The sequence below is a fragment of the Acomys minous genome (genome assembly GCF_964271855.1).
Source record: "Acomys minous genome assembly, chromosome: 4".
NCBI classification, from domain to species: domain Eukaryota; kingdom Metazoa; phylum Chordata; class Mammalia; order Rodentia; family Muridae; genus Acomys; species Acomys minous.
The window spans coordinates 81347192-81374145 of record NC_140486.1 but is presented as its reverse complement, the minus strand read 5'-3'; the positions used below and the strand labels follow the sequence as shown (position 1 = coordinate 81374145).

General features: G+C 43.2%; 1 protein-coding gene across 4 annotated transcripts in view; it reads left to right on the top strand.

The window, feature by feature from the left end:
* DNAH7 (dynein axonemal heavy chain 7) overlaps positions 1-26954 on the top strand; it is a 253702-nt gene that overhangs the window by 54445 nt on the left and 172303 nt on the right. For all 4 annotated transcript variants that reach the window (XM_084779440.1, XM_084779442.1, XM_084779439.1 and 1 more), the window contains 5 exons: positions 1123-1269; positions 3093-3778; positions 5704-5890; positions 24643-24836; positions 26568-26766. In XM_084779440.1, coding sequence (XP_084635566.1) covers positions 1123-1269; positions 3093-3778; positions 5704-5890; positions 24643-24836; positions 26568-26766 — 1413 coding nt within the window. The remainder of the gene's footprint in view (positions 1-1122; positions 1270-3092; positions 3779-5703; positions 5891-24642; positions 24837-26567; positions 26767-26954) is intronic.

Below are 26954 nucleotides of genomic sequence, written 5' to 3'. Positions count from 1 at the left end.
TCCTGACCACAAGCTTCCTGCTTTCCTATCACACTGAAGGGGAATCAGCTCGTAGACTGTGTTATTTGGAGACTAGTTCATATCCTTAAAATTGTTTTTGTTAAAACTATGCCTAAATTCTTTATTCCACACCTAGGCTATTTCCAACATTATAAATGTGGGGAACATGAACAATGAATATTAGATACTTAGATCATAAAATAATTGACTCTTAAAAAATTCATAGGTGTCCCAGAATTATCTATACTTCATTATAAAGTGTCCTGTTTCAAAAATCTACATACAATACTGATGCAGCTTTCTTCTTATTTTCCTTTACTCATTAATTTAGAACAATGTATTTATTTACTGGGAAGCAAGAGAAAAGAGGACAAAAGTCAACCAGATCTATGAAATAGGAAAAAAGATCCTATTTTTTAATAACCTGGATTTGACTTTTGAATATCTCACTAATAGATATTTTTAGTATCATTTACTTTGGGATAGCTTACCAATGACAGTTTTATAATGTGTTTTTTTTTTTGTGAAGCACACACATCTGTTTTATGTTGGAATATTAAAATGTTAATATTTCACACCTGGACTTATTAGCTTCACACATTTCTTGTCGTGAGTGCTCATGGGAAACAACAGGAACTCTGGAATATCTTGGTTCAGTGTTGCTAATTCCAGAACTGTCTCAGCAACAGCATAATTGAAGAAAAGTTTTTCACAAATGCTTTGAAAATGAAACAATTAATTGTATAGCCCTTAAATAGATCTTTCTTCTAACCTTATCCTGGTTATTAGGAATTTTTCAAATGCTCAGTGTTTTGTTTGCATCAATTCTTCAGTGCACTAAAGATAATTATTTCATCACATTTTTATTGAATGAAGCAGAACTCATCATGTTGTATAGGGCCAACTTATAAGGGCAGCAGAGGAATTTTAGTGTGTTAATTTTAAATTTTATTTTTATTTGTATCTTAGGTTCCAGTCATCTTTTAGATTATCTTTCTTTATATTTTGTCATGAAAAAATATAATGATAATTTTGATAAGCCTTTCAAATATTTAGAATATTTCTTGGTGCCCAGGGGTTTTCATTTTGTAAGAATAGTCAACACGGTGTTGTTTGGTTTAGTTGCGGTGTGAGCGGTTTTTGGAGGAACTGGAGAGTTATGCTAAACAAGCCGAAGAATTTCATACATTTGGAGACCTGCAGGACGTTCAGCGGTACCTGAAAAAGGCCCAGACGCTGAACAGCAAGTTGGATGCAGCAGCAGACAAGGTGCGATTAAAATCTCTGAAGGATGTAGTAACTCAAGGAAAAGGCAGTGTGTTCGTATCGAATGTTCATTCTTAAGAAATAGATTCATCCAAACATGGCAGTATAGGCCTCACTCCCGGGACTGAGGCAGCAGAAATTGCTGATCTGAAGCCAGCCTGGGTTACAAAGTAAGACACTGTTTAAAAAAAATAGAAGGATAAAACAGTTGAATTACATTAAACAGGAGAATAGTAGGAGCAACCTACATTTCTAGATACGCTTCAAGGAGAAGCAGCGGGGTGGTTCTCTGTGGGTGTTCTCATGGTCCTCGGCTTTTATTTTAAAGATAGAGTTGTTGTCTCTGCCAGTTTGTTCCACATTGCATCATTTCCTCATCTGCATCACAGTTCTACCGTAATCGTTGAGGGAAGCACGCACATAATAGCGTTTGATTGCTGCTTAGTTTTTCTGTGTTCATAGATGCCTGTTTAGATTGTGCAGCTGTTTTAAAATTGGACCCACTATTGTCACTCGCTGAGCCACTGTGTTCCCACACTGCTGGGTCAGAGCTGGCTCTCTGTTAGAAAACCTGGAAGAGGAAGGCTGTATCCTTTGCCACACTTAGTGCAATTTTCATTATATTTCATGATGCAACAAACTACTTTTCTTATATTAAAAAACCCGAATGTCTGCTTAGGAAGTTAAATAGCTTATAATTATTTCAAATAGGTCAAGCACACATTTTTTTTAAGTTGGTTTATAAGTGAGGTCACTAAATTCCAAGTCATCTGAGTAGTTGCTATGTCCAGCTGTGGCTTTTCAGTTGTATAGATTGTGCAGCCCACTTCTTCCCAGAGTTCACCACTAAGAGAAAATGCTTCCTCTGCCTCTTCCTGTTCAACCTGCACCGTGGTCTGTGAGACACCTGTGACTGTCCTGTGTCAATACCCTCTGAGGCACAGCACACACGTATGCAGACATCCCACTACATATGTGTTAAGTTAGTGACTGCTCTGCTATATTTCTCCTGTTTAATTTATGTTATTATTGGATGTCTTGTCTTTGCATTTCCAACTACATAAGTGGTGCTTTCCTGAGCTGCGTCAAGAACTCTCAAGACTCTAACCCCTTTTTCTGCCTCACATAGTATCTACCGCAGTGATGTTCTTATTTAAAGCATTTAAGTCCTTTCAGTGAATAAAGCTAGATTCTCAATATGTCTTAGTGGGGAAAACGTCCTTCTACTTGTAAATTTACTTGAGTGTTAGGACAATATAACAGAACATTACCCCCAAAATATGAGCACAAAGAAATATGGACATGATATTCAGTCTTTAAGAACGTAAGTCATTTCATTTGTGACAACGTAGCTGAATCCAGAGGGAAGATGTTAAGTGAATAAACTAGGTACATCAAGGCACATGCTGCTGATGGGGGAAAAGGCTAACCCTACAGGAGCAGTGCACTAAATACTGGTTACTGGGGAGCAGGGATTGGGGGATGTTGATTAAAGCATATGAAACCTCAGTTAGAAATAAGTTGGGTAGATTAATTACATAGCATGGTGGTTGTATTTAATAGCTATGTATTATATATCTGAAAATTGCCAAGAGGGTAGCTGTTCGGGGTGAGGTATTGCACATACTCATTACCTGGAATTACTCATTTCAGAATGTATGCATATGTTCACCATAAAGACACACATCCTATTAATTTGAAAGAGAATAAACAGGAGATAGGCTTAAAGCTCAGTCTCCCCAATTATTGAATTTACTGTTAGGGCTCAGAGAGAGCTGGTGATTAACACTTTAAACACTGTTCACTTTCAATGCCCATCTTTTCAGATTGAGCAGTTTAATGCAGAAGAGGAGGCCTTTGGCTGGATCCCATCGGTATACCCTCAACGTAAAAAAATCCAAGATGGCCTGAACCCTTATCTCCGTCTCTATGAAACTGCTGTGGAGTTTAGCACCAAGCACAGAGGATGGACAGAAGGACCGTATCACAAGGTGAACCCAGACCAAGTAGAAACGGATGTTGGGAATTACTGGAGAGGACTCTACAAGCTAGAGAAGGCCTTCCACGATTCTGCAAGTGCACTGGCAATGACCAAGAAAGTCCGAGCAAGGGTGGAGGAGTTCAAACAGTACATTCCTCTCATCCAGGTGATCTGCAACCCTGGTTTGCGCCCCAGGCACTGGGAGGCCATGTCTGCTATTGTTGGCTACCCCCTGCAGCCAGCAGATGACTCTACAGTCTTCTCTTTCATAGACATGAATCTAGAGCCGTTTTTAGACAAATTTGAAGGCATCAGTGAAGCCGCTAGCAAAGAGTATTCTCTTGAAAAGGCCATGGATAAGATGATGACTGAATGGGACACAATGGAATTTGTCATTCATCCTTACAGAGAGAGCGGGACGTATATTTTGTCATCCGTTGATGAAATTCAGATGTTGTTGGATGACCATATTATCAAAACACAAACTATGCGAGGATCTCCTTTCATTAAGCCTTATGAAAAGCAGATGAGGTAAAATAGTATATAATGCTAATACTGTATTACCCAAGTCCCGTGGATTCCATGTGAAGTTCTTCTGGGGGGCGTTGGTTGTGCATTTCACACTGAAGAGTTTATTATTTCATTTCTAGGAGTTTTATATGTGTGTGTGTGTGTGTGTGTGAGAAAGAGAGAGAGTAAGAGAGAGAGAGGGAGGGAGGGAGGGAGAAAGAGGGAGGGGAGAGAGAGAGAGACAGAGAGACAGAGAGAGAGACAGAGAGAGAGACAGAGACAGAGATGCACATGTCTAGGTACCTGTTGAGGCCAGAAAAGGCTATAAAAATCCTCTGGAGTTCATCATAACGAATAGGTAGCCTTCACTAGTTTTGCGCGAGTGTGGATCCTTTTGCTGTTGTCATGACAAAGGCATCAGGCAACACTCAGATGCTCATTTTCGTTGCCAGCAATCTGATCTTACTTTTTTTTTAACTCTAAGAAGTAATGTTGTGACTGAACATTGTTTAAGAAGAGTAAAGTGTAGAACCAAAGATAACAAGGCTATTTCCCAAATTTGGAAAGTGGATCTTCAGAGACCCACCCTGAGCATCCTTAGTAGTTTTAGCTTCTCTGCATGATAGCTGGCAAATGAGTGCTTTATTCAGAAGTCCTGAAAGGAGGCAGCCAAATACATTGACTTCTTACTCTGTTCTCCACTGGTTTTGTTTGTAATGTGTATTAAACAGTTTATATTTTACCTTAGGATACAGACAGCCAAATCAGACTTCAGTATGCAGTCTTCAGTATGCATTTGCCTGGCAGGGGAAGGAAGCTGGCTTGGTGGTTTCTGTCTCTGGTTATCTCACACCTAAGAGAGATCAGAAACTCCCAGATGGGAGCTGCCTCCTTCTCTGTAATTGGCTGTTATCATCCTTGGCTCCACAGGAAGCACATTCATCTGGAAGTGGAATAGCTAATTTTTTTTTTTGAAGGACTGGACATAATGTCATCAGCTAGTGGGGACTGTTCTGCTTCATAATGAAATTTAGATAAAACAAACAAACAAACAAATTGCAGAGGCATTCCCAACTCTTCGTAAAACATTTACCCAATTCACAGCAATTGAAAGTACCTATTTACACTTCTTTGTTTTAGCAACTGAAAATTATTTCTTGTAAGTGAATAGGTCATTAATATCCAAACAAAGCTATCTCCTTCCAAATTTCATTGATTAATAAAGCATTCTTCCTTCTGTTATGATTTCTCTGATAGCAGAGCAATTACAGCTATGGGTTCAAGTCTCAACTTGTCCTATGTTAGCTGGGAACGTTGCACCTGGTTCTTAACCTGGGTTTCTCCCTCTCTCGCTTGTTAAATAAAACCTGTGCACCAGGCTATTGCAAAGATAGATGAAAATGTAGAGAGATTTTTAAAACAGCGGGTATGCAACTGCTAATTTTGGAGTCATTATAATGTTTACACATAAAAAAACATTAATCACTAAATTTTCCATATGTAGAGATGAACCGATAACCTATTGTAATTTAAATATTGTCTCTCCCTTGTGCGTGCCACATTGTATTTAGGTGAAAGTGAATTTTGTGAATGCAGGTTCTATGTTAGTTATAAGCCTGAATGTTGATGCAATTATTATTAAAATAGGTAAATTTCTAGTGGTTTACCTTTGAGAGAAGCAGAGAAGTACCACATTGTATTTAGGTGAATGTGAATTTTGTGAATGCAAGTTCTATGTTAGTTATTTGTTATAAGCCTGAATGTTGGTGTAATTATTATTAAAATAGGTAAATTTTTAGTGGCTTACCTTTGAGAGAAAGCAGAGAAGTAGAAGTTGAAGTAACAACGTCACGGGTGGGGCTGGCAGGCCAGCTGTGGGGTCGAGTGTTGCTGTCTAAGCCATCGTCTGGCTCGCTGTTCTGAAGGCCACTGTGCTTCCTCCGCAGGGAATGGGAGGGCAAGCTGCTGCTGCTGCAGGAGATCCTGGATGAGTGGCTCAAGGTACAAGCTACCTGGCTTTACCTGGAGCCCATCTTCAGCTCTCCGGACATCATGTCTCAAATGCCAGAAGAAGGCAGACGATTTACAGCTGTTGACAAGACCTGGAGAGACGTGATGAAAAATGTTGTACAAGTAGGTAAAAACCTCTTAAAAAATGAGATTATGTAGCAGAAGCGATATGACTTCTGTTTAGAAAAAAAAACCCATAAGCAGTTGCTGTTTCTAATAAGCCATCACCCACCTCCCCCAATATACAGGCTCTTTTCAGCTGTTATTTTAGAATTCCAAGAGAAAAGCTGTGAAAATCATAAATAGCTATTTTTGTTCTAATACCTCTTGAAGGCCCACACTGCTCTGAGTTTAGTCAGTGACCTTCGTCTGTTGGCATGGTTTCACCAGTGACTCTGGTCAGAAGCCAGAACCCTTTCTGGATGCTATTTCTGTCATGGCCCTGTCTCTGCACTGTTGCTGCACTACTCCTGAAATTCACCGCGACAGGAAGCAGCCTACAAGCTGAGCCTGCTGCTCGGTTAGGAGTGTCTTGCCCAGAGAGCTTTCAAAAATAAGAATCCTCAGAGAAGTCTATCCAGAGAGTCTACAAATCTAGAACAAAATGCAATAAAGCCACGAAACATGTAGCTCCTAGCAAGAGAAACTTGAGCCAAGGAGGAATCTGATAAAGCCCAGTCACACTAAGGAACGTCACACAAGGGTTCACCCTGGCAGGTGCTGGATATAGTATACATGAACACAAACATCTCCAGGCTTTACAATTAACCACAATATGATTAATTCCACTATAAGTGAATAACCGTGTAACACTGAATCATTTCTAATGTAGTTCCCAAATACAATCTGTCATACAGTTTTCTTACTGCAACACAAGGTTCTTATAATGTCTATTAATTTCACTAAGAGCTGCAGTGGTGGGCACATGCCCTTTAATCCCAGCACTCGGGAGGCAGAAGCAGGCAAATCTCTGAGTTTGAGGTCAGTCTGGACTATAGAGTGAGTTCCAGCACAGCCAGGGCTACACAGGGAAACCCTGTCTCAAAAAACAAACAAACAAACAATAAATAAATTTTAAAAAGGGTTAAGTAGAATTTTTGTTGTTTCCCCAAATGTAGATACTTATATTCGGCTTATTGATATATGTATACATACAGTTTTATCTATCTATCTACCTCTCAATCTATCTAGACTTTTTTTTTTCAATGCAAGGTCTCTCACTCTGTAGCTGCTTGGGTGGAACTTGCTGCCACGTTAGCCTTGAACTTCCAGAGATCCATTTGCTCCTGCCTCATGAGTGCTGGGATTAAAGGCATGCACCACCACTCCTGGGGGGAAACATTGATGAAATTATCCTTTAGCATCCCATAGTTCTAAGGAGTTGTATGCACTGTTCAGTGTCTAGAACAGGTGGCTGTGTAGGCATGAGTGAACAGAGAAGGGATGTTTTATGGCCATGTGGGACAGTGTGACTTGAGTAAGTAGCCAGCTCACGCACTAATTCCCAGACAAATAGATTTGGGTTTCGTTGTTCCTGCTGTTTGTTTTGGGGCCATTTCATTAGAGTTTGCTGCATGGTATAACTGTCTTCGCTAGCTGCTTTGCGTGTTCTCTTTCTCAGTGTTAGTGTCCATAGGAGGTCTTGTGCAGACTCTCCAAAGCTTTGGGGATAAGCATATGGCCATATTCTCTCAAGAACCCCAATGGGATGATCTGTGTGGTAGAAGCCGGTAGATGAATTGCCTGGTACAAGATGTTTTCACTCTCATACTTAGGGGTCCTAACAAAGGTTCCAGATGTTGCTGCTAGTATGGTAGCCTTGATTGACATGGTTCAGCCTCTTATCCATACAACGACCAGCATGCAAACATGAAGTAGCTTTGTTCTTGTTTTTGTTTTTTTTTTCCCCACCGTATACATAGCCCAAATCGCTTCTTCACTCCAAGACCTTTCAGTATAGTTCTAGAACTTTCCCGTTGGTTTTGGCTATTAGCACACGTTTGTCTGTGAAGACTTGACTGTTTCAACACTCTGGGCTCATATTCTGCTCAGAACTCCTTTCTGCATGACACTGGTAAACCCAAAGCTCTGAAGGTGAGGGACTCCCTTCCCAAGCTGCTGCTGTCACTCAGGCACATATGATCTAGTGTGGGGACAAGGACAAAGTGAAGAGAAAGAGAGCAGAGGACAGTGAGAATTGGGACGAAGTGAGGAAAAGAGTATGAAGTGAAAGAGCAGCCCTGGTGTGGCTCACTGCCCGATGGGCTGTTCCTTTTGTGGGTGGGTCTTCAGATGAACAGCCTCTTATCAAGGAAGTGCAGGGATTTACGTCTCCTTAAACACCCATCAGTCCTTTATGGAGAAAGCTTTCCTAGCCATTTCTTCTGACCATTTGAAGTCCACAGTTTATTGTTATCATCCATAGACATGTTAGTGTTCAGTAGCACACCCGAACTCTGTTCCTGACTAACTGCAACGCACTGTAAGTCAGTCATACCTTCCCCAGACCTCCCTTCTCCTCAGCTTCCAGTGGCCACCGGTCTATTCTCAACTTCTACAAGGCCAACCTTTTTAAGATTCCACACGCGAGTGAGATCTCTCCATGCTGTGTGTTTGTAGGCCTGGTGTGTTGTGACAAACGACAAGCTCTCGGTTCAGCCATGCACGCTTAGTTGTTTGGCTTTCCTGGCTAGGTAACGTGGGCGAGAGTGGAGATGTCCATTCAACACGCCCGTTTCACTGTTGGATGTGTACTTAGTGGGGTTGCTCGATCACATGTTTCTTCCATCTTGAACTTTCCCCAGGGATCTGCAGAGTATTTTCCACAATGGCTGTATAAACTTACATTCTCACTGTGCAAGAGACGCCTGGATTTCTCTATGATTGCTCTCGCTGGTGACGTGTACACTTCCCTATGCGCTTGACTCACTGTGTATTAGTGTCTCTTGAAGTGTGACAAGCTACCCCTACGTGGTTCCCTGAGATCTATTCTCATAACCTCTGTATGTGTGGGGATGTTTTTATCCCTCCTTTCCAAAAGGATAGTTTTGCGTGGGTTCAGTATTTGGCAGGTTTTCTCCTTTGGTGTTTGAGGCGCTCAAGCTCTTGTCTCTTGGCTTGACTTCTGCTGAGAAGTCAGCGTCTGGTCCATCAGGACTTCATGTTGCCACCTCCTGCCCTGGGAATGCGCTTCATTGCCCCTGTGTGTGGGGTACACTTGAATTCAGTCCATCGGATGATGTTTTAACCTCCCCTCACCCCATACTTGTATCCTTCCTTCTTTACGTTTGTCAATTTTTTTTTAACTTTTAATAAACTTTGTATTCCATTGTTATTCTCCGGTTTCCCTTTGAACCCCAGTAGCCCAGATATTTGCTCTTTTAATTCAGGCCCACGGCTCCTGTCGTCCTCTTCCTCCTTTGTCTATTTTCCCCTCCAGCTGTGGTTTGAGGCAACCTTCCTTCCTACTCACTGATGTTTCTTTGGCGAGACCTATCACATTTTAAATTTGGGCAGTTCTATTTTCAACTATATTTGGCTTCAGTTTTATAAATTGCTTTCATCTCTTTTTAAAGTTTTTTTTAAATATAACTGAAATGCTTCTGTTTTTTTTTTTAATCTTACTGAGTTTTCTTAAAGTAGCTTTAAAAAAAAACTCTCCCTTAGTGCATCAATCATCCATAGAGATAGCCGTCTGGTCAGCTCCTGGCATCCCATGTTGACTGCCACGGGAGAAGGCAGTTTCTTGAAAGTCTTGGTGCTTGTTGGTGTGTGATGTTACCTGGGCATTGGAGGAATATAGATTTACTCCATCTTCCTATCCTAGCTTAGCACCTGTCATTCTAGAACCTCTAAAGAGGCAGCTTGCCTGCTTCTGAGACATTAGTCACTGTCCTTCTTAGTGCTGGGTGGTGTCCAGGAAGTTCAGAACCCGCTGCCGGTATATGGTCACTGTCTGAGAACAAGCAGGTGCTCCGAAGTGGGATGTGCATCAAGTGTGTGTCGTTCCAGTTAACCAGTGGAACATGTAGTCTATTCCGACAAAATTCAACCCAGGGGAATAAGACCTTAAGCCCGCATTCTTTTTTAGTATTTTAAAATATTTTTTTGGAATATACATTTATATTATTATGCATAAATATAAAAAATACACACAGCAAGAAGAACCATGAAACAATCAAGGATCATATGAATGTTACATTCAAGGTGTTTTGCCTAATTGCATTTGGCAACCTTGTAGAAAACATCTTTCCTATCTTGTTGCATCTAAAATTCTGAATGCACATCAATATCTATCATATCTCATCTCTGTCAACTTAAAACATCTATCTAGACCTAAAAATATCTTAACCCCCTAACAACGGAGGTTACTTGTAAGACCAAAGTATCTGGTCTTCAACCCCAACAGAGACTTGAGAAGGACTCAAACTTAATTACTTGAGTGAACTGGAAGTGCAGGTTAAGCCCTCACTCTTATCTACACTCTCCAGGCTGTGATCAGGAAGTATACACTGGCTTCACACAGAACTACCACAGATGAACCAGCCTCAGGTTTCCATGTCACAGCCACAGCTAACAACAGCATCAAACGAGGCCACACTCTGTCCACAGACCAGCATAGCCCTAGTCTAGGACCAAAGCCCGAAGTGCTATGGACTGGTTACTGCTAAGGTAGCTCATACATGACCCAAGATGGCTGCAACCAGCTCTAGGAAGAGTGGTCTGATGACAGACAGGAGATGCATGTCTTCCCTTAGCACTGGACCTACTGGAGAGGATCTGGGCCCCCAGCAGTCCCGGAGATAAAGCCCATTTGCCCTATTATGTATAGACGCAGTGTCCCAGCTGGCCTAATGTGAATAGATGATGACCTCAACCCTGCTCTGACTGCCAGTGGACTTTATCTTGACCACATCCTTTACAGCTGGGATGCTTTGAGAATGGGCTGCATCTTGAAAATGAACTTCCAATGGTGCCTTTTTGGCACACATTTCTGATATATGTGTCTCTTTGCTATACACTATAACCAAGGTTGCTGGTAGTCCCTGCATACAGTAAAAAAAAAATCCCTTATTGAGATTCTGCTGTTGTTCTCCTCTGTTCTACAGAGAAGTCTTTACAGTGGTTCCTGGAATAGGTCACCATGGCAGGACTTTGAAATATAAGAGCTCAGGGCTGGAGAGATGACTCAGAGGTTAAGAGCACTGGCTGCTCTTCCAAAGGTCCTGAGTTCAATTCCCAGCACCCACATGATGGCTCACAACCATCTATAATGACCCCTCTTCTGGCGTTCAGGAGTTACATGCAGTTAGAACACTATATATGCAATAAAATAAATAAATTTTTTTAAATACAAGAGCTCTAAGAGAAAGTGATTTTTTAGGCACTAGGAATTTAATGAAATGACATAATTTAGTATTTTAAGTTCTCTACTTAAGATATATATTCAAGGACAAAGAGCATCTGTGATTGCTTTTCTTAGAGCTATGGTTTGACATAGACCAAAATAGAGAAGTCAAATCCAGAGAATTGCCAACTTTGATTATAATTGCATGGTCTTGCCGGACTTGTTCTGGGAAACACAGTTTACTCACCCAAAGTGAGGAGCATGGTGAAAGCTAGAAAGGGGGACATTTGAGTGCGTGTGACTGACACTAGGTACTCAGAACGTCAAATTCTGCTGATTCTTACTAGAGTATTGGCAGAGTCCTGTAAAAAAAAATACTAATAGCAATAAATTGTACTAGTGATTGCCTGGGGAGGAAGGACTCTCTTGTATATGGTCAAACATATTGATATAAATGCAGTTATCAGAAACTCAAAGAGGTGTGAATGGTTCTGTTGACCAAGGAACCTCTATGGCTTATTTCAGTGAGATGAAATCACAGAAAAATCTTTGGTATGACCAAAGAAAACTAGACATTGATTTACAGACATTTTACAAAACGTGCCTGTTCCTTTCAGAAGTGGACAGTACTCTGACCTAAGTGCAGCCTTGCAGAACAGTAGGAATGGATCCTCTCAATATGCACCATTGAGCTGATTGGTATTTTCACTTTTCAAACCTTATTAGGACGAGAGATGGTCAAAAGTGTGGCCTTGCACTGATTGTGGTCAGTAGCAAACCTGTTTAGAAGAAACACGATTGCAAGGATTGATGGCAAGGAGGTTTGAGGAGGAGGTATCTATCTAAGGGCCTGAGCAGCAGACCGGGGTGTGAACGTACTCACTTTCTAAGTGAATGCTCAGGAAAAGGCACAACTGCAAAAGAATGAATGTAATTATCTGGTTGACTAGTTGACTTGTTTTCTGAGCGTCAGCTGGCATATTCCAATATGTGCACAGTGAGCTATGAAATAGAGCCAGTATGGAATATATTATCCAACCTGGAGAACCTTTGAGAGTCAAGGGAACTCATAGTCATTTGCAGGACAAGCGAAAACCAGAATTATTCTCACTGAGCGTCTACGTGGCCAATCCAGACAAAGAGTAGAGAAGTCACAGCAGCAGCGACCACGGGGACTGTGTAAAGGCTCACCACTTCAGAGCCAACATTGCAGACTACTCCAGCTTCCAAGAGCACACGTTAGCATGATGCTTCTGAGAGATCACCCCACCTGCAGGGACCGCACAGGCATGAAGAGCGGAGTGAGCACACTGGCTGTCTTTCAACATGGAGAAGAGTAGTGATTGTCTGCACCAGATAGCTTTTTCTTTTTTGCACGCCGCCAAGCTTCTTGGAGCACTGTCACTCACTGACTTACTTCTTCTCGCTCCGTCTACACACCATTGCTTTTCCCAGGGAACTCACATTACAAGGGAAATGAGGCAGTTGACTGACACTCGTGAGATTTATAGGTCCTACTATGAGCACTGACCTTATAAAGAGCCGAATGGCTCATGTAAGTAGACGCACTCATTCGTGTGCCGTGCTGAGGGAAGATGACAGTTTGTGGGTATGGATGCGTTTTAGGGGATTTGTTCCTTATTAGCCCTAAATATATAGCTTATGGCACAGGCAACATGAGTCTAGGGGTTGAGACATGAAAACAGAATTACCACGTTTACCAACTCATTCAGTAAGATGCTCAGAGCCAGTCGGCTTGGAGATTTTGGCCTTTGTTGTTGAACTACAGCACTGTCTTACTAGATTGAGTCTGCTCAGAGTCTGTGGAGGGACATGACAGTGGTTCTCCCACTGATGCGAAATCTGGATTGGCTGTGCCATCCCTTTACCTTTTGGCAAGAAGAGAGAACTCCTACTTTACCTTCTCTTCCAGCTGCATTGGCTCCCATCTTCCCAACCTCCTCCCACCTCCCTTACTTCCTCCCTTTCCTTCTCCTACCCTCTTTACCCTCCTCCTCCTCATCTCTTCCTCCTCCCCTTTCTCCCCTGCTTCCTCCTCCCTCCCCTTTCTTCCTGTGCCTACCTTTTTTCTTCTTCCTCACTCTTCTCTCCCTCCTCCTCCTCTTTCTGTCACTCATGCTAAAGAATTCTTCCCTCGAGCTGTTAAGCTGGGGGAAGGCTTTCTCTGTAATGTTGTCTCTGTGCTCTCTTAGAGCATCACCTTCATGAAGAGGAAGCACTTTATTAAAATGAATTTTTGTTTTGGTACCTCATGTTCCCTCTCTTCCTTTTGTGATATCTGTCCCCTAACTTCTTCAGAGATAGTTCAGGTTCTGTTCTAGACCATTGCACACACAAAAATGATTTTTAAAGAATCAGGTTATGATTATAAAAAGTTACAAAATCTCCATACACGCTTAGAATGTGCTTTGGTCATATTTCTCATTATCTTCTTGTGGCCCTCCCATTTTTGTTGATTCTCAATAAGTCCCACTTATATATTTATTTTCATGTGTGTTTTTGAGTAGCCATGATGTTTCAAGTTTCCTTGTGCTTAGGAAAGCCATGCTTACCTCTGTATTCTATCAGCAACATAGTACTCTGTCTGAAGAACAGAAAAGTAATGTATATCTTAGGAAAATGACTATACACAATGGAATTTTATTAAACTGTGAAAAAATTAAATCATGACATTTTCAGGAAAAAAAGGAGGGTGAAACCTGGAGATCATTATGTTAAACAAAATAAGTCAGGCTGAGAAAGACAATCCTTGTGCTTACTCCTGTATGTGAAGTGTGTGTGTGTATTTATATATTAATATATATATGTATGTGTATGTGAAGTGTATGTATATGTGTGTGTCTGTATGTGTCGATATATGTGAAGTACGTGTACACATGTGTATGCTTGTGTCTGCATGTCTATCTATGTGTGTCTGTGACGTGTATGAGTACATGCATGATGTGTGTGTGTGTGTATACTCAGAGATCATGAGAGGAGAGAAGAAGATAAAATAATGAAATCTTTGTGACATGAGAGCAGAAGGCAGGACTATTTGAGGAAGAAAGAAACCAGCAAGAGGTGGCAGAAGCCATGGAAGAGGGAGAGGAATTAGAAAAAGAACAGTGATATATGTATATATGAAAATGCCACAATGAAGCCTATTACTTTATAAACTAAATTAAATAATTTAAAGAAGAATACAAATTAAAAAAGAATGTGCTGCAGTTTATGACAAACAAGAAAATAAGAGAAAGGTATCGGGAAAGAAATGTGTAAAAAAAAAATTCTTTGTTGCCAACCAATCCTAAGGATCCCCCTGGCCACACTGTGATCATTTTGCTGTGAAGGCTCTCTGCACTGGTGGTCCCTGCTGGCTGATGGGGTGGTGGCTGCTGAGGGCTGTGGTGCCTAAGGCAATTCGTTAAAATGCAGCAAGAATGAAGCTGCACTTCACAAGAGCATCCTCTATAGCATCCAGTGGTGCTTGCCTGGCAGCATGGCGTTTTACTTTTCACCCACAGCAGAGCTTTTAAAACTGGACTCAGTCATAGCAAACCCTCCTACTAGTTTTCCAGCTAATTTTATGCAACAGTGGGAACCCTCTGTCTCTGGATAGTGGTTCTGGCATCTTCACAGGGAGCAGGCTGCCCCTCAGGAAACTACATTTTTTTGCTCATTCTAATCCATTAATGCATTATGTTGTCAAGAAATTGTTGTGGTCCTATCCCCGCTTCTAGGCCTCTCGCTGTCTCTACTGCATCTGCTACCTTCCCCACTCAAGTTTGGAGACCATTCAAAGTCAGCCACCCGGGCTGGAAACATCTCTCTGAAGCACATGATAATGTTCATGTTTCAATCTCTTCTGGCGAGTCAGAAACGTTTTTAAACGACATCTAGAATAGTATATCTTTTCCAGGTTTCTCATTTAGTTAGCCCTGAGCCATCAGAGGAGTTGCCATCTCAGGTAGCTCTGTGCGCATGTTTTGCTTTTGAAGTTTTGTGTGTGTGCTCACATGTACACGAGTGCACATGTGTGCATGTGTATATGAAGGCCAAATGTTAACTCTTCACGCCCTTCTTTAAAGACTTTAGTTTTTGAGACCCCATCTCCCACTAGTGTAACCAAATACGATAGGTTTGAAACTTTGTACACGTAGAGCCAAAATAAAGACAGCCAAGATACGGGAGGATAGAGAAAGATTTATTACCCGCAGCAGGCAAAGGCGAGAGTGGGATTCAGTTTGAAAGTGGTGCTCTTCCCAAACTAACAAGCATGGGGATTTTATTCAGGAGGTTTCTCCGTGTTCACAGAATCTTGGTCCAGTTTCTTCCTAGGCACGCTCATGTGCAGACAACACTCCTGAGCACCCTGATTCCAATATAAAGTTTCAGCTGAAAACAAAGGAAAGGATACTTTACAGGGGAAAGAAGTACCGAATCTGTCCCTGAAGGTCCCCACTTGGCCTGGTCACTACCACTGGATGGCACCTGAGCACCAGGGATTCTCCTGTCTCTGCCTCCCTAGGACTGAAATAAAGGTGCTTGTCACTCATGAAGGGCATTTTCATGTGGGTTCTGGAGACTTGAACTCAGAGCTCCAGGCTTTTTAAAAATTTATTTATTTATTTATTTTTTATTGAGGTCCCTGTGGCAGCTAGAACCTTTCTACAATGTCCTAAAATAACAGCTTGCCTGTCAAAATTGCCTCTTCATCCTTGGGTGGGTGTTATGCTAGTAGGCACGAACACATGACTTTTATCATACAACTCTTGGATGAACAGATGTGTTGTCAAGGAATATAGCATTTTGAAAGGGATCTTTTTGTTTTTTTTTTCTTCCAAGCTGTTGTTATTAAAAGTGGGTTTAAATACTGAGTAACTCATGCTAAAAGTCACCCAGCTTTGTCGCTCCATTTACAGAGCACAGGCCAAGAAGACTTAGTATAATCCTCAAGGATCCTCGTTTTTCTGGAAGGGTAGATAAGTACTGGCTTCAACTCAGAATCAGTCCCTCACAGAGGGAATCACTCTGCTCTTTGTAGCTTAAATCTTGGCACTGGGTTTTCCTTCAGAACTGTGAAAGTCTTAGATGACAAAAAGACGCTTTTCCCTATGTTGAAGACTTGGCTGTTTCGTGCGGCCGCCTCATCAGTTCCTCTGCCAGAGCTGCTGGGTAGCGGTGCTGCTTCTGCATCGCAGTGACTGCTCCACTCGTACCTACAGGTCCCAGTGTCTTTCCTTAAACACTGTAGCTCAACCTCCGGCAAGTTAACTTTCTCTTCTGCAGCTTCCTGTGGCTCCAGTCTTTGTCTTAAGAGAAGGGTGTGGCCGTGGGGCTCTTCCTTTCCAGATCACGGGAACCTTCCTCATGGGAGCTACAAAGCTGTTGGGTTTTCCTGTTCATGTGTCCACTGTGGTGGCGCTTTTAATTTCCCTCCGGAACTCCTCCTTTGCGTTCACGGCATTGTTAACTGTCACAGGGATCCGTAGCTCTCAGCCCATCCTGGCTTTCAGCGGACCTTCTTCACATTCTTGGTTTTTTTTATTTAAAATGGGAAACACTGACTTGATTTCCCTTAAACAGTTGGATACCACTGTACGGTTATTAATTGGCCTAGTTTCAATATTGCTGTGTGTGAGGGACGAGGGAGCAGCCAGATTGATTAAGCTGCCATTTTATGTGGCGTGAGTCATGCTGCTCCGCACGTCAGGATAGTAGTCCCAGAGATCAATGGCCTCAGATCTCCACAGCAGGGGTAATAATAAAGGTTGAAATATTGTGAGAACTACCAAAATGTGACGCCAGGACAATAAGGAAACACGCGCTACTGGAAAATGACACTGACAGGGTTGCTTGGTGCAGGGTCACCACAAGCCTTTCATTTGCAGCATCTTCCCCGTGCAGTAATGACACGAGAGAGCGAGATGAACACGCAGCTTATCAATCATTATCTCTGTCATTTGTTTTGTTCTCCTCGGCATCGGTGGAAGCTAGGATCTTTGTTTTGTTCACTGCAGTTACCAAGGCCTGAGAACTGGCTGACACAGATCGGGGCCATTGAGAGATAGCTGTTGAACAATCAGGACTGATCCTGGAATTATTGCTAGCTCTAAAGATTTCTGAATTTATTCTGAAAAAAAATCTCTGAAAATTCAAATTTTTTAGGTAAATGGTCCCTGGGATCTCTATTAATCCCAGAAATATTCTGGGTCTTAAAGATTCCCAATTCCTGACAGAAGCAGAGTCTCAGAGTCAGAGGAGGCTCTGTGCAGTCAGCCTGCCTTCCTACTCAGAGTGCCAAAGCTTTAATGAAGCCCTTACCCGTTTTTCTGATGTCCAGGGATTTGAGGTGGGGAAGGCAGTTCCCCCAGAAGCTTACTGAATGGCTAGAGCTTAATCCCATTATATATATATAGGCAGCAGGGATGAGAAATCTTTCTCTATTTGCCAAAACAAAGGACTCAGGCTCTGTATAACTTGGTCATTTCGTCTGGTCATGTCAATCAACTCTATCAATCTTCCTTTGGGCTTACCAGACTGGTGATGGTTATGAAGAAAACACACACACACACACACACACACACACACACACACACACACACACATGCACACCCAGACACATGCACACCCAGACACACACACACACACCACACACACACACATACACACACACAAATTATAAAATCATTTTCTTAACCAAAAATTATGGGAAGCATAAAGGACCAAAGGAAGTCGTACATTACTGCATTTTAGCTTTCTGGTAGCATCTTTTCACTAAGCACCAAGCTATTGTGTCTAGGCTAGTCAGTGACAGCTGGGCAGCGTGTGGAGGATCCAGTGTTCTGTGGTTTTTCTATCTTTCCAGGTTTAATGCATCTTGGAAACATTCAACAAATTTTCATGGAATGCCAGTTTTATATGAAGGCCTTATGATAATGATAGGAAGATTAAAGATCTTATTTAATTATTTTTTTTCCCAGCAAGTAAGATGGCTCAGAGGGTAAAGGCACCTACTTCAAAGTCTGATGACCGGAGTTTGATCTCTGGGTTCCATATTGTGGAAGGAGAGGACCAGCTTCCACCAGATCTCTTGAAGAATGTTGGGTTGTAAAGTGCTAATTTTAATTTAATAGAACTAATAATGTGTCTCTTATCTTCCTCTCCAGACTCTTTCTGTCTCTCTTTTTCTGCCAGACACGGGTGGGAGATGAATAAAATGTAGCTTTAAGTGTGTGTGTGTGTGTGTGTGTGTGTGTGTGTGTGTATGTGTGTGTGTGTGTGTGTGTGTGTGTGTGTGTATGTGGTATAGCCGTTGTATTAATCACTTCAGACATGTGATCCCACCAACTTTGAGAAAGATCTCTTGCTCATTTTCAAACAGAGATTTAAAAAAATGACCTAAGATTAGACAGATACAGGGAGGGCAGGATAGAAATCCATGTGCCTCCCCGGGGGTGGGGGGGCTTCGCGGTGTCTGCCTGAGTTATCATCCATCCAAGAAAGGATCCCTTGCCTGTGGTGTTAGCCCCCACACAAACGCAAACAGATCATTTGCAAGTTTGTATTTGAATCCGAGCCATGGAACTAATCTGGCTGAGTAGAACTGACCTCAGGAATTTAGAATTCAGCATATCTAACTCAAAACCTGAATTGCCCCAAAATCTGAAGCTTTTATTTTGGATTTTTGCATTTCAGATTTAAGATGCTCAACCAGCTAAGGCCTATGCAAATATTACACAACCCACCAGGCTTTGAAATATAAAACATGTCTGTTACTAAGCGTTTCAGCCAGCTTATCAAATGTGCCTGAGTGTTTTTTCCCCCAGGTTTTTTGGCTTATTTGTTGTTGCTATTCAGTGATTATAATATTTACTGAACTTAAATCACTTGTTCTAAAAGTTGGACAGCATAACCTTCAAATATCAGGCAAAAAAATAATTAAATTGTGACCTGAGTTCAAAACATAAAATTATTGTTAATTTGTGAAAGAAAATGTCTAGTTTTATTAGCAGTACTTTTTTTTTTCCAAACAAGAGCATTCCATTTTCTTCCAGAAGGTGGCACTCAAAGAACATTGTTTTGGATTCTAGATTTAGGTTCTTAAAAGTGCTAGTCCACCCTGTAGGATTTGCACATTCAAAACTCCTGAGTTTGTCAGCATGCACACTCGTGACTCTGTGTGTGTGTGTGTATGTCTGTATGTCTGTTTATCTGTGTCTGTTTGACTGTGTGTGTGTGGGGGGGGGAGAGGAGACAGACAGACAGACAAAGACAGAGAGATGGAGAAAGCGAGAGAGGTAGTGTTTAATGTCTATTTGAAATGCAAAAACTTCTGAGAGTTATAATGAAATGCCTTTGAAAATTGGAGATTGCTTAATCTGTCATTGCACATGTCCCATACTTCTCTTTTGCTAATAAAGTCAGTACTAATGATAGCTATTTTTCTTTACTAAATTCTTGTGTTTCTATAAGTTACATCACCATAACTCAGAGTAATGCTATCTTTTCAGCTGTGTTCTAGTTATTGACAAAAGCCCTTGGTGGTAGCGTGAGACAGGCCGTGATGCTGGCCTGTGGTGGCGTGAGACAGGCCGTGATGCTGGCCCACAGTGGCGTGAGACAGGCCGTGATGCTGGCCCACAGTGGCGTGAGACAGGCCGTGATGTTGGCCCGTGATGCTGGCCCACGGTGGCATGAGACAGGCCATGATGCTGGCCCACGGTGGCGTGAGACAGGCCGTGATGTTGGCCCACGGTGGCGTGAGACAGGCCATGATGCTGGCCCACGGTGGCATGAGACAGGCCATGATGCTGGCCCACGGTGGCATGAGACAGGCTGTGATGCTGGCCCACGGTGGCGTGAGACAGGCCGTGATGCTGGCCCACGGTAGCATGAGACAGGCCATGATGCTAGCCTGTGGTGGCGTGAGACAGGCTGTGATGCTGGCCCACAGTGGCATGAGACAGGCTGTGATGCTGGCCCATGGTGGCATGAGACAGGCCGTGATGCTGGCCCACAGTGGCGTGAGACAGGCCGTGATGCTGGCCTGTGGTGGCGTGAGACAGGCTGTGATGCTGGCCCACAGTGGCATGAGACAGGCTGTGATGCTGGCCCATGGTGGCGTGAGACAGGCCATGATGCTGGCCCATGGTGGCATGAGACAGGCCGTGATGCTGGCCCACGGTGGCATGAGACAGGCTGTGATGCTGGCCCATGGTGGCATGAGACAGGCCGTGATGCTGGCCCACGGTGGCATGAGACAGGCTGTGATGCTGGCCCACGGTGGCGTGAGACAGGCCATGATGCTGGCCCGTGGTGGGATGAGACAGGCCATGATGCTGGCCCACAGTGGCGTGAGACAGGCCATGATGCTGGCCCACGGTGGCGTGAGACAGGCCATGATGCTGGCCCACAGTGGCGTGAGACAGGCCATGATGCTGGCCCACAGTGGCGTGAGACAGGCCATGATGCTGGCCCACGGTGGCATGAGACAGGCTGTGATGCTGGCCCACGGTGGCATGAGACAGGCTGTGATGCTGGCCCACGGTGGCGTGAGACAGGCCATGATGTTGGCCCACGGTGGCGTGAGACAGGCCATGATGTTGGCCCACAGTGGCGTGAGACAGGCTGTGATGCTGGCCCACAGTGGCATGAGACAGGCTGTGATGCTGGCCCACAGTGGCGTGAGACAGGCCGTGATGCTGGCCTGTGGTGGCGTGAGACAGGCTGTGATGCTGGCCCACAGTGGCATGAGACAGGCTGTGATGCTGGCCCACAGTGGCATGAGACAGGCCGTGATGCTGGCCCACAGTGGCGTGAGACAGGCCATGATGCTGGCCCACGGTGGCGTGAGACAGGCCATGATGCTGGCCCACAGTGGCGTGAGACAGGCCATGATGCTGGCCCACAGTGGCGTGAGACAGGCCATGATGCTGGCCCACGGTGGCATGAGACAGGCCATGATGCTGGCCCACAGTGGTGTGAGACAGGCCGTGATGCTGGCCTGTGGTGGCGTGAGACAGGCTGTGATGCTGGCCCACAGTGGCATGAGACAGGCTGTGATGCTGGCCCACAGTGGCATGAGACAGGCCGTGATGCTGGCCCACAGTGGCGTGAGACAGGCCATGATGCTGGCCCACGGTGGCATGAGACAGGCCATGATGCTGGCCCACGGTGGCATGAGACAGGCAGTGATGCTGGCCCACGGTGGCGTGAGACAGGCCATGATGTTGGCCCACGGTGGCGTGAGACAGGCCGTGATGTTGGCCCACGGTAGCATGAGACAGGCCATGATGCTGGCCCACAGTGGCGTGAGACAGGCCGTGATGCTGGCCCACGGTGGCATGAGACAGGCCGTGATGCTGGCCCACGGTGGCATGAGACAGGCCGTGATGCTGGCCCACGGTGGCATAAGACAGACCGTGATGTTGGCCCACGGTGGCATGAGACAGGCCGTGATGCTGGCCCATGGTGGCATGAGACAGGCCGTGATGCTGGCCCACGGTGGCATGAGACAGGCCGTGATGCTGGCCCACGGTGGCATGAGACAGGCCGTGATGCTGGCCCACGGTGGCGTGAGACAGGCCGTGATGCTGGCCCCTGGGAGGCAGAAGGAGAGGCCGTGAGGAGCTCAAGGGTGGCTGCAGAGCAAGCTTGAGGCCAGAAACAAGCAACAACAAAATAAATAAATAAATAAAAGAAAAAAAGAAAAACGAAAAACCAAAAGCACATTAACAAGAAAACATGTATTTGCGATTCTTGAAAAGGAATACAGTTTTTGTTTTTGTTTTTGTTTTTTGCTGGTGCTGGGAATTGAAGGCAGGGCCTGCACATGCTAGATGAGAGGCTTAGCCTGAGCACCATCTTCAGTTCCTGGGACAGAATTCATACACAAAGCAGCCCACAGCTGATGTTTTTGGATTACCTTTTCAGTCATGGTTGAAAACCGTTCAAAAAATAAGTAATGAATTAACCTGAAAAAATGCAGTGTTTACTCTTGAAATGCCATGCTCTTGTTTGAATTTCACGCAGCCTTTCCAGATGTCCTGTTACAGTAAGTGATGCTGCTGTGTTCTCACGACTGCTGTAGCTTAGGCTGATTGAGATTTATATTAGTTTTAGTTTTAGCTCCTCCATCCCACAAGCCGGATATGTTTATTTTGGAAAGAACTCTACCTGTGCTAGCGGTGAACACTCGGGTGATGTCAGTTACCTGTTAGAGATGCAGAGGAAGGGTTGTGGGAATGTGCAGCTCAGGAGAGTGTTGCTGTAGGAGCATAAAGACCTGAAATCAGTCTTTAGTTTCCCTATAAGAAGCATGAGTATGTGTGTGTGTGTGTGTGTGTGTGTGTGTGTGCACACACACATACACACATACATATACACACACATACACACATACACACACATACACACACATACACACATACACACACATACACACATACACACACATGCACACAAAAACACACACGCATATGCACACACACATACACACACATACACATACACACACATACACACATACATATACACACACATACACACATACACACACATACACATACATACATACATATACACACACACACATACACACACATACACACATACACACACATGCACACATATACACACATGCATATGCACACATATATACACACATATACACATACACACAAAGAAAAAGAAGGAATTGGCTTTTATTTAAAACTCAAAATTATCTTTTTATATAGAATAGTTTTATAGATCCAGTACTAAGTGTTTAGCTTTTTTTTTTTTTTTTGAGACAGGGTTTCTCTGTGTAGACCAGGCTGCCCTCAAGCTCTCAGAGATCCATCTGCCTCTGCCTCTGCCTCCTGAGTGCTAGGATTACAGGTGTGCACCACCATGCTCACCTAGTGTACAGCTATTTTTGAGAAGTCAATTAGTTAATTTTTTTAAAAGCATGGTTTCTTTTCTTTTTATTCTTATTTACACTCCTCTCAAACAATACATCCCAACCACAGCTCTCTCTCCCTCTACTCTCCCGTCCCCAGCCACCACCACCTCCCTCTCCCCCATATCTACTCCCCTCCTGCTCCCCCAAAATAGAGGCCCCCCCAAGGATATCAACTGAACATGGCATAACAGTAAGACCAGGCACATATCCTCATATCAAGGCTGGATGAGGCAACGCAGTAGGAGGAAAAGGGTCCCAAGGGCAGGAAGAGTCAGAGACACCCCAACTCCCACTGTCAGGAGCCCCACCCAGAACACTGTGCCAACATATATGCAGAAGATCTAGCACAGACTTTTATAACCTCCATGATTGCAAAAAAGAGTCAGTTCTTAAGGTTAGCATTTGGTTATAGTTTTTGAGGCCAGCAGCGAATCAAAGAGCTCCTTTTATAAGGCTCGATTCCATTTGAGCCACTTTGAAGCAAACTGCCACAGTGAAATTTGCCTGTGCTAGAACTTCTGGGTCCCAAGCCTTAGAGACAGACCAGTCTCATTGCTAGAAAGTTCCGTGGGAGCACCTTTGCCTAAATCCCTTTGGTTGTAGAGGGACAATGTAGACAGACACACACAGGCGGCTATTCAAAAGATCTTTCCAGAAAACTTCCCCACACTCAAGCACTTGGTTTTTTTTTTTTAAACTAGAATTAGAGCTCTAAAAAAACAGGGCTAGTGTGAGTGTACTGTTGTTAACAATATTCAAAATAATTATGCTGACTTGCAGTTCATGGTACCATCCCTCAAAAATAAAAGACAAAAGGTGTGCCCCGTGCCACACTCCTCACTCCCACCCTTATGAGTTCACATAGCACGTTCTCTCTCTAACCTTCCTTCCCATCCCCCCCCTTCTCCCTATGTTTCCTCTTACAGTGGGAAGTCGGGAGCCCCATGGCTTGAGCATAGAGTCAACATGGCTTTTAGTGAAAGAACTTGGCAGGCATAGAATACTCAAAACTAATATTTTATAGATGAAGACCATTAAAAGTTCCCATGATCTTTGTTCTATTAAAATGTACAATTTTGAGCATAATGTAAATAGAAATAAAACTGATAACCAGTATTTTGAATTTCACGCTACACTGGGTAGTTTTTTCTCAGCTTGACAGAAACTAGATTCACCTGGAAAGAGGAGGCCCTCCACTGAGGAATTGCCTATATCAGACTGGCCTATGGGCGTGGCTGTTGGGTATTTTCTTGAGTAATGATTGATGTGGGAGGGTCCAGCCCACTGTGCCACCCCCCCCCACACACACACAGAGTCACTTGGTCCTGAGTTTTGTAAGTAAGCAGGCTATGCAAGCCACGAGGAATAAGCCAGTAAGTAGCATCCCTCCATGGTCTCAGCTCCGGTTCCTGTATCCAGGTTTCAGCTTGAGTCCCCACTTGGTCTCCCTCAGTGATGGACTGTGACCACCTGGAGGCGTAGGATGAATGACAGCCTTTCCTCCCCAAGTTGCTTTTCTTCATAGTGTTGATCACAACAGTAAAAACTGAACTGAGGCAAGTGCTGTTTGCTTCCTACCTCCAGAATAAGCATGTCCTGGCAGTTGTGACTATTGAGAGGATGCTGGAGAGGCTGAAAAAGTCCAATGAGCTCTTGGAGCTCATCCTTAAAGGGCTGAACGAGTACTTGGAAAAGAAGCGCCTCTTCTTCCCCAGGTTTTTCTTCTTGTCTAACGATGAGCTGCTTGAGATACTATCTGAGACGAAGGACCCGACGAGGTAAGTAGAGTCCATGCCAGGGCGCCTGGCTACCTCCATCTGTTCAAATCTAACACTTTGGAATAAGATAGAACATACATAATTATGGGCAACTATCTTTATTTGAACTTTCTAAACATTCTAATATTCTAAGCATTATTAGCAATTATAAGTTAGTTGTTACCAGTTATTGAAAATATAAATAATGTTTCTGACTCTATTTCTGAATAGGATGGACCTTGGAGCATGATTTTTATTACATGTTTTCTAAGAATTTCAGGACATATCACTGCCACAGCACATTGATAATTTTCATCCATATTCAACGTACATCAGTAAAAGCCAGGCATTGTAGCTCTTAGTGGCTTCTATGGTCTCAGAGATGGGCCATTCTAAAATACACCATGAATAGTGATGTCGTTAATAACTAGCAGTTTTAGGTGGTTGTTGTTTATTTGCCATTTTTATAATAAGCACATCCTGACAGTTGTAGCTGTGGAGAGAGTGCTGGAGAGGCTGAGTGTTGGCTCCAGCGTTCTTTCCCGCTCTGCCCATCTCCCTTCAGTTCTATAAACGGGATAGCATCTTCCCTTATGTACCATTCTCTCTGCTTAGACAGTGGCTCTCAACCTGTGGGCCATGGCTCCCTTGAGGTATTTATGATTTATAAACTTTATATTTTTAGCATCTAAGTACCGTACAAATTATTTTGTAATATATTATATTAACATATAATAAAATATATTAAATATTCATTTTACAACCCTTAACAGTAGCGAAATTACAGTAATGAGTTAGCAATGGAATAATCTTATGGTTGGGGGTCACTGTCACATGAGGAACTGTATTAAGGGGTCATTGCAGCATCAGGAGGGTTGAGAACCACTGGCTTAGAACAGTCTTTAACTGTCCATTTGACCTCATTGTCTGCCTTCTGGAGGTCTCTATGGATAACTGTACCGACATCTACCACTTATATGGATAACTACCACTCAGGGAGGCCTTTCACACCCACCCTATTTCAAATGACATACCTCTGACACGCAGCACTCTGTGGCTGCTTTCCCAGGAGGTATGTCTCTGTCTTGTTTTCTTCCTGCATATTATTATCGCATACATGGTCTATAACAGGCGTACCTGTTGCTTTACCTTCTGCAGCAGAGTACAAGCTCCACAGCAGCAAAGGTCGTCACTAGGTTTTTTTTTTTTAATTGTGCAGTCCTAAATCCTTAGGGGGGAACAGTCTGATCTAAAGCAGACAGTGAGTAAACATTTTTGTAGAATGAATTAGTTTATTGTGGACCTTGTACCTACATGGAAAGATGCACAGAGTCTAGACAAATAAGTTCAGGCTCACACTTCCATCTGAGTTTTAATCGCTAGTTCCTTTTGCCCATTTAAAGATGAATACAATTGAAAATGTGCCAAAGTAAGGTGCTTGCTAGTCCTAGTCTGTGTTGTAGTGGCTAGAAAGATGGTGGCCATGCCAGACCTGGTGGATCACCGAACTGTAAGTACTTAGATGTTACACCTAGCCCATGGATTTCAGAATCATTGAAGATGATCCCACGTGAAATGGCTATGAGCTAAAACTGGCTTGTTCATTCTGCTTCTCTTAGCATCTTCCTACTCACTGCCCTGAAAGCAAAGATATGCCTATGACTTTGTATGCACGTAAGATTTCTGTACAAAGAACCCTGGCATGCTAGCAATTATATTATTTTGACCAATGGTTTAATTTTTTTTCAACAGAGTGCAGCCTCACCTGAAGAAATGCTTTGAAGGAATTGCAAAGGTCCAGTTTACAGAAACTTTAGATATTACACATATGAAGAGCAGTGAAGGAGAAGTTGTGGAACTCATAGATACCATTTCAACGGCCAAAGCCAGGGGCCAAGTGGAGAAGTGGTTGGTTGAGTTAGAAAGAATTATGATAAAGTCCATTCACAAGGTAATTGGTTATATTTATTATTTTTAGAAAAATGATGTTTATTAATGTTGCTACAAATATGTCATTGATAAGTGGACTGCTAACTAGGTAGTCATTTATAAGACATAAATTACTATTCAAAGTCTAATTGATAATGTATTGTTACAAAAAGGTTTGTTTGGTTTTTTTTTTTTTTTTTTTTGCATTGT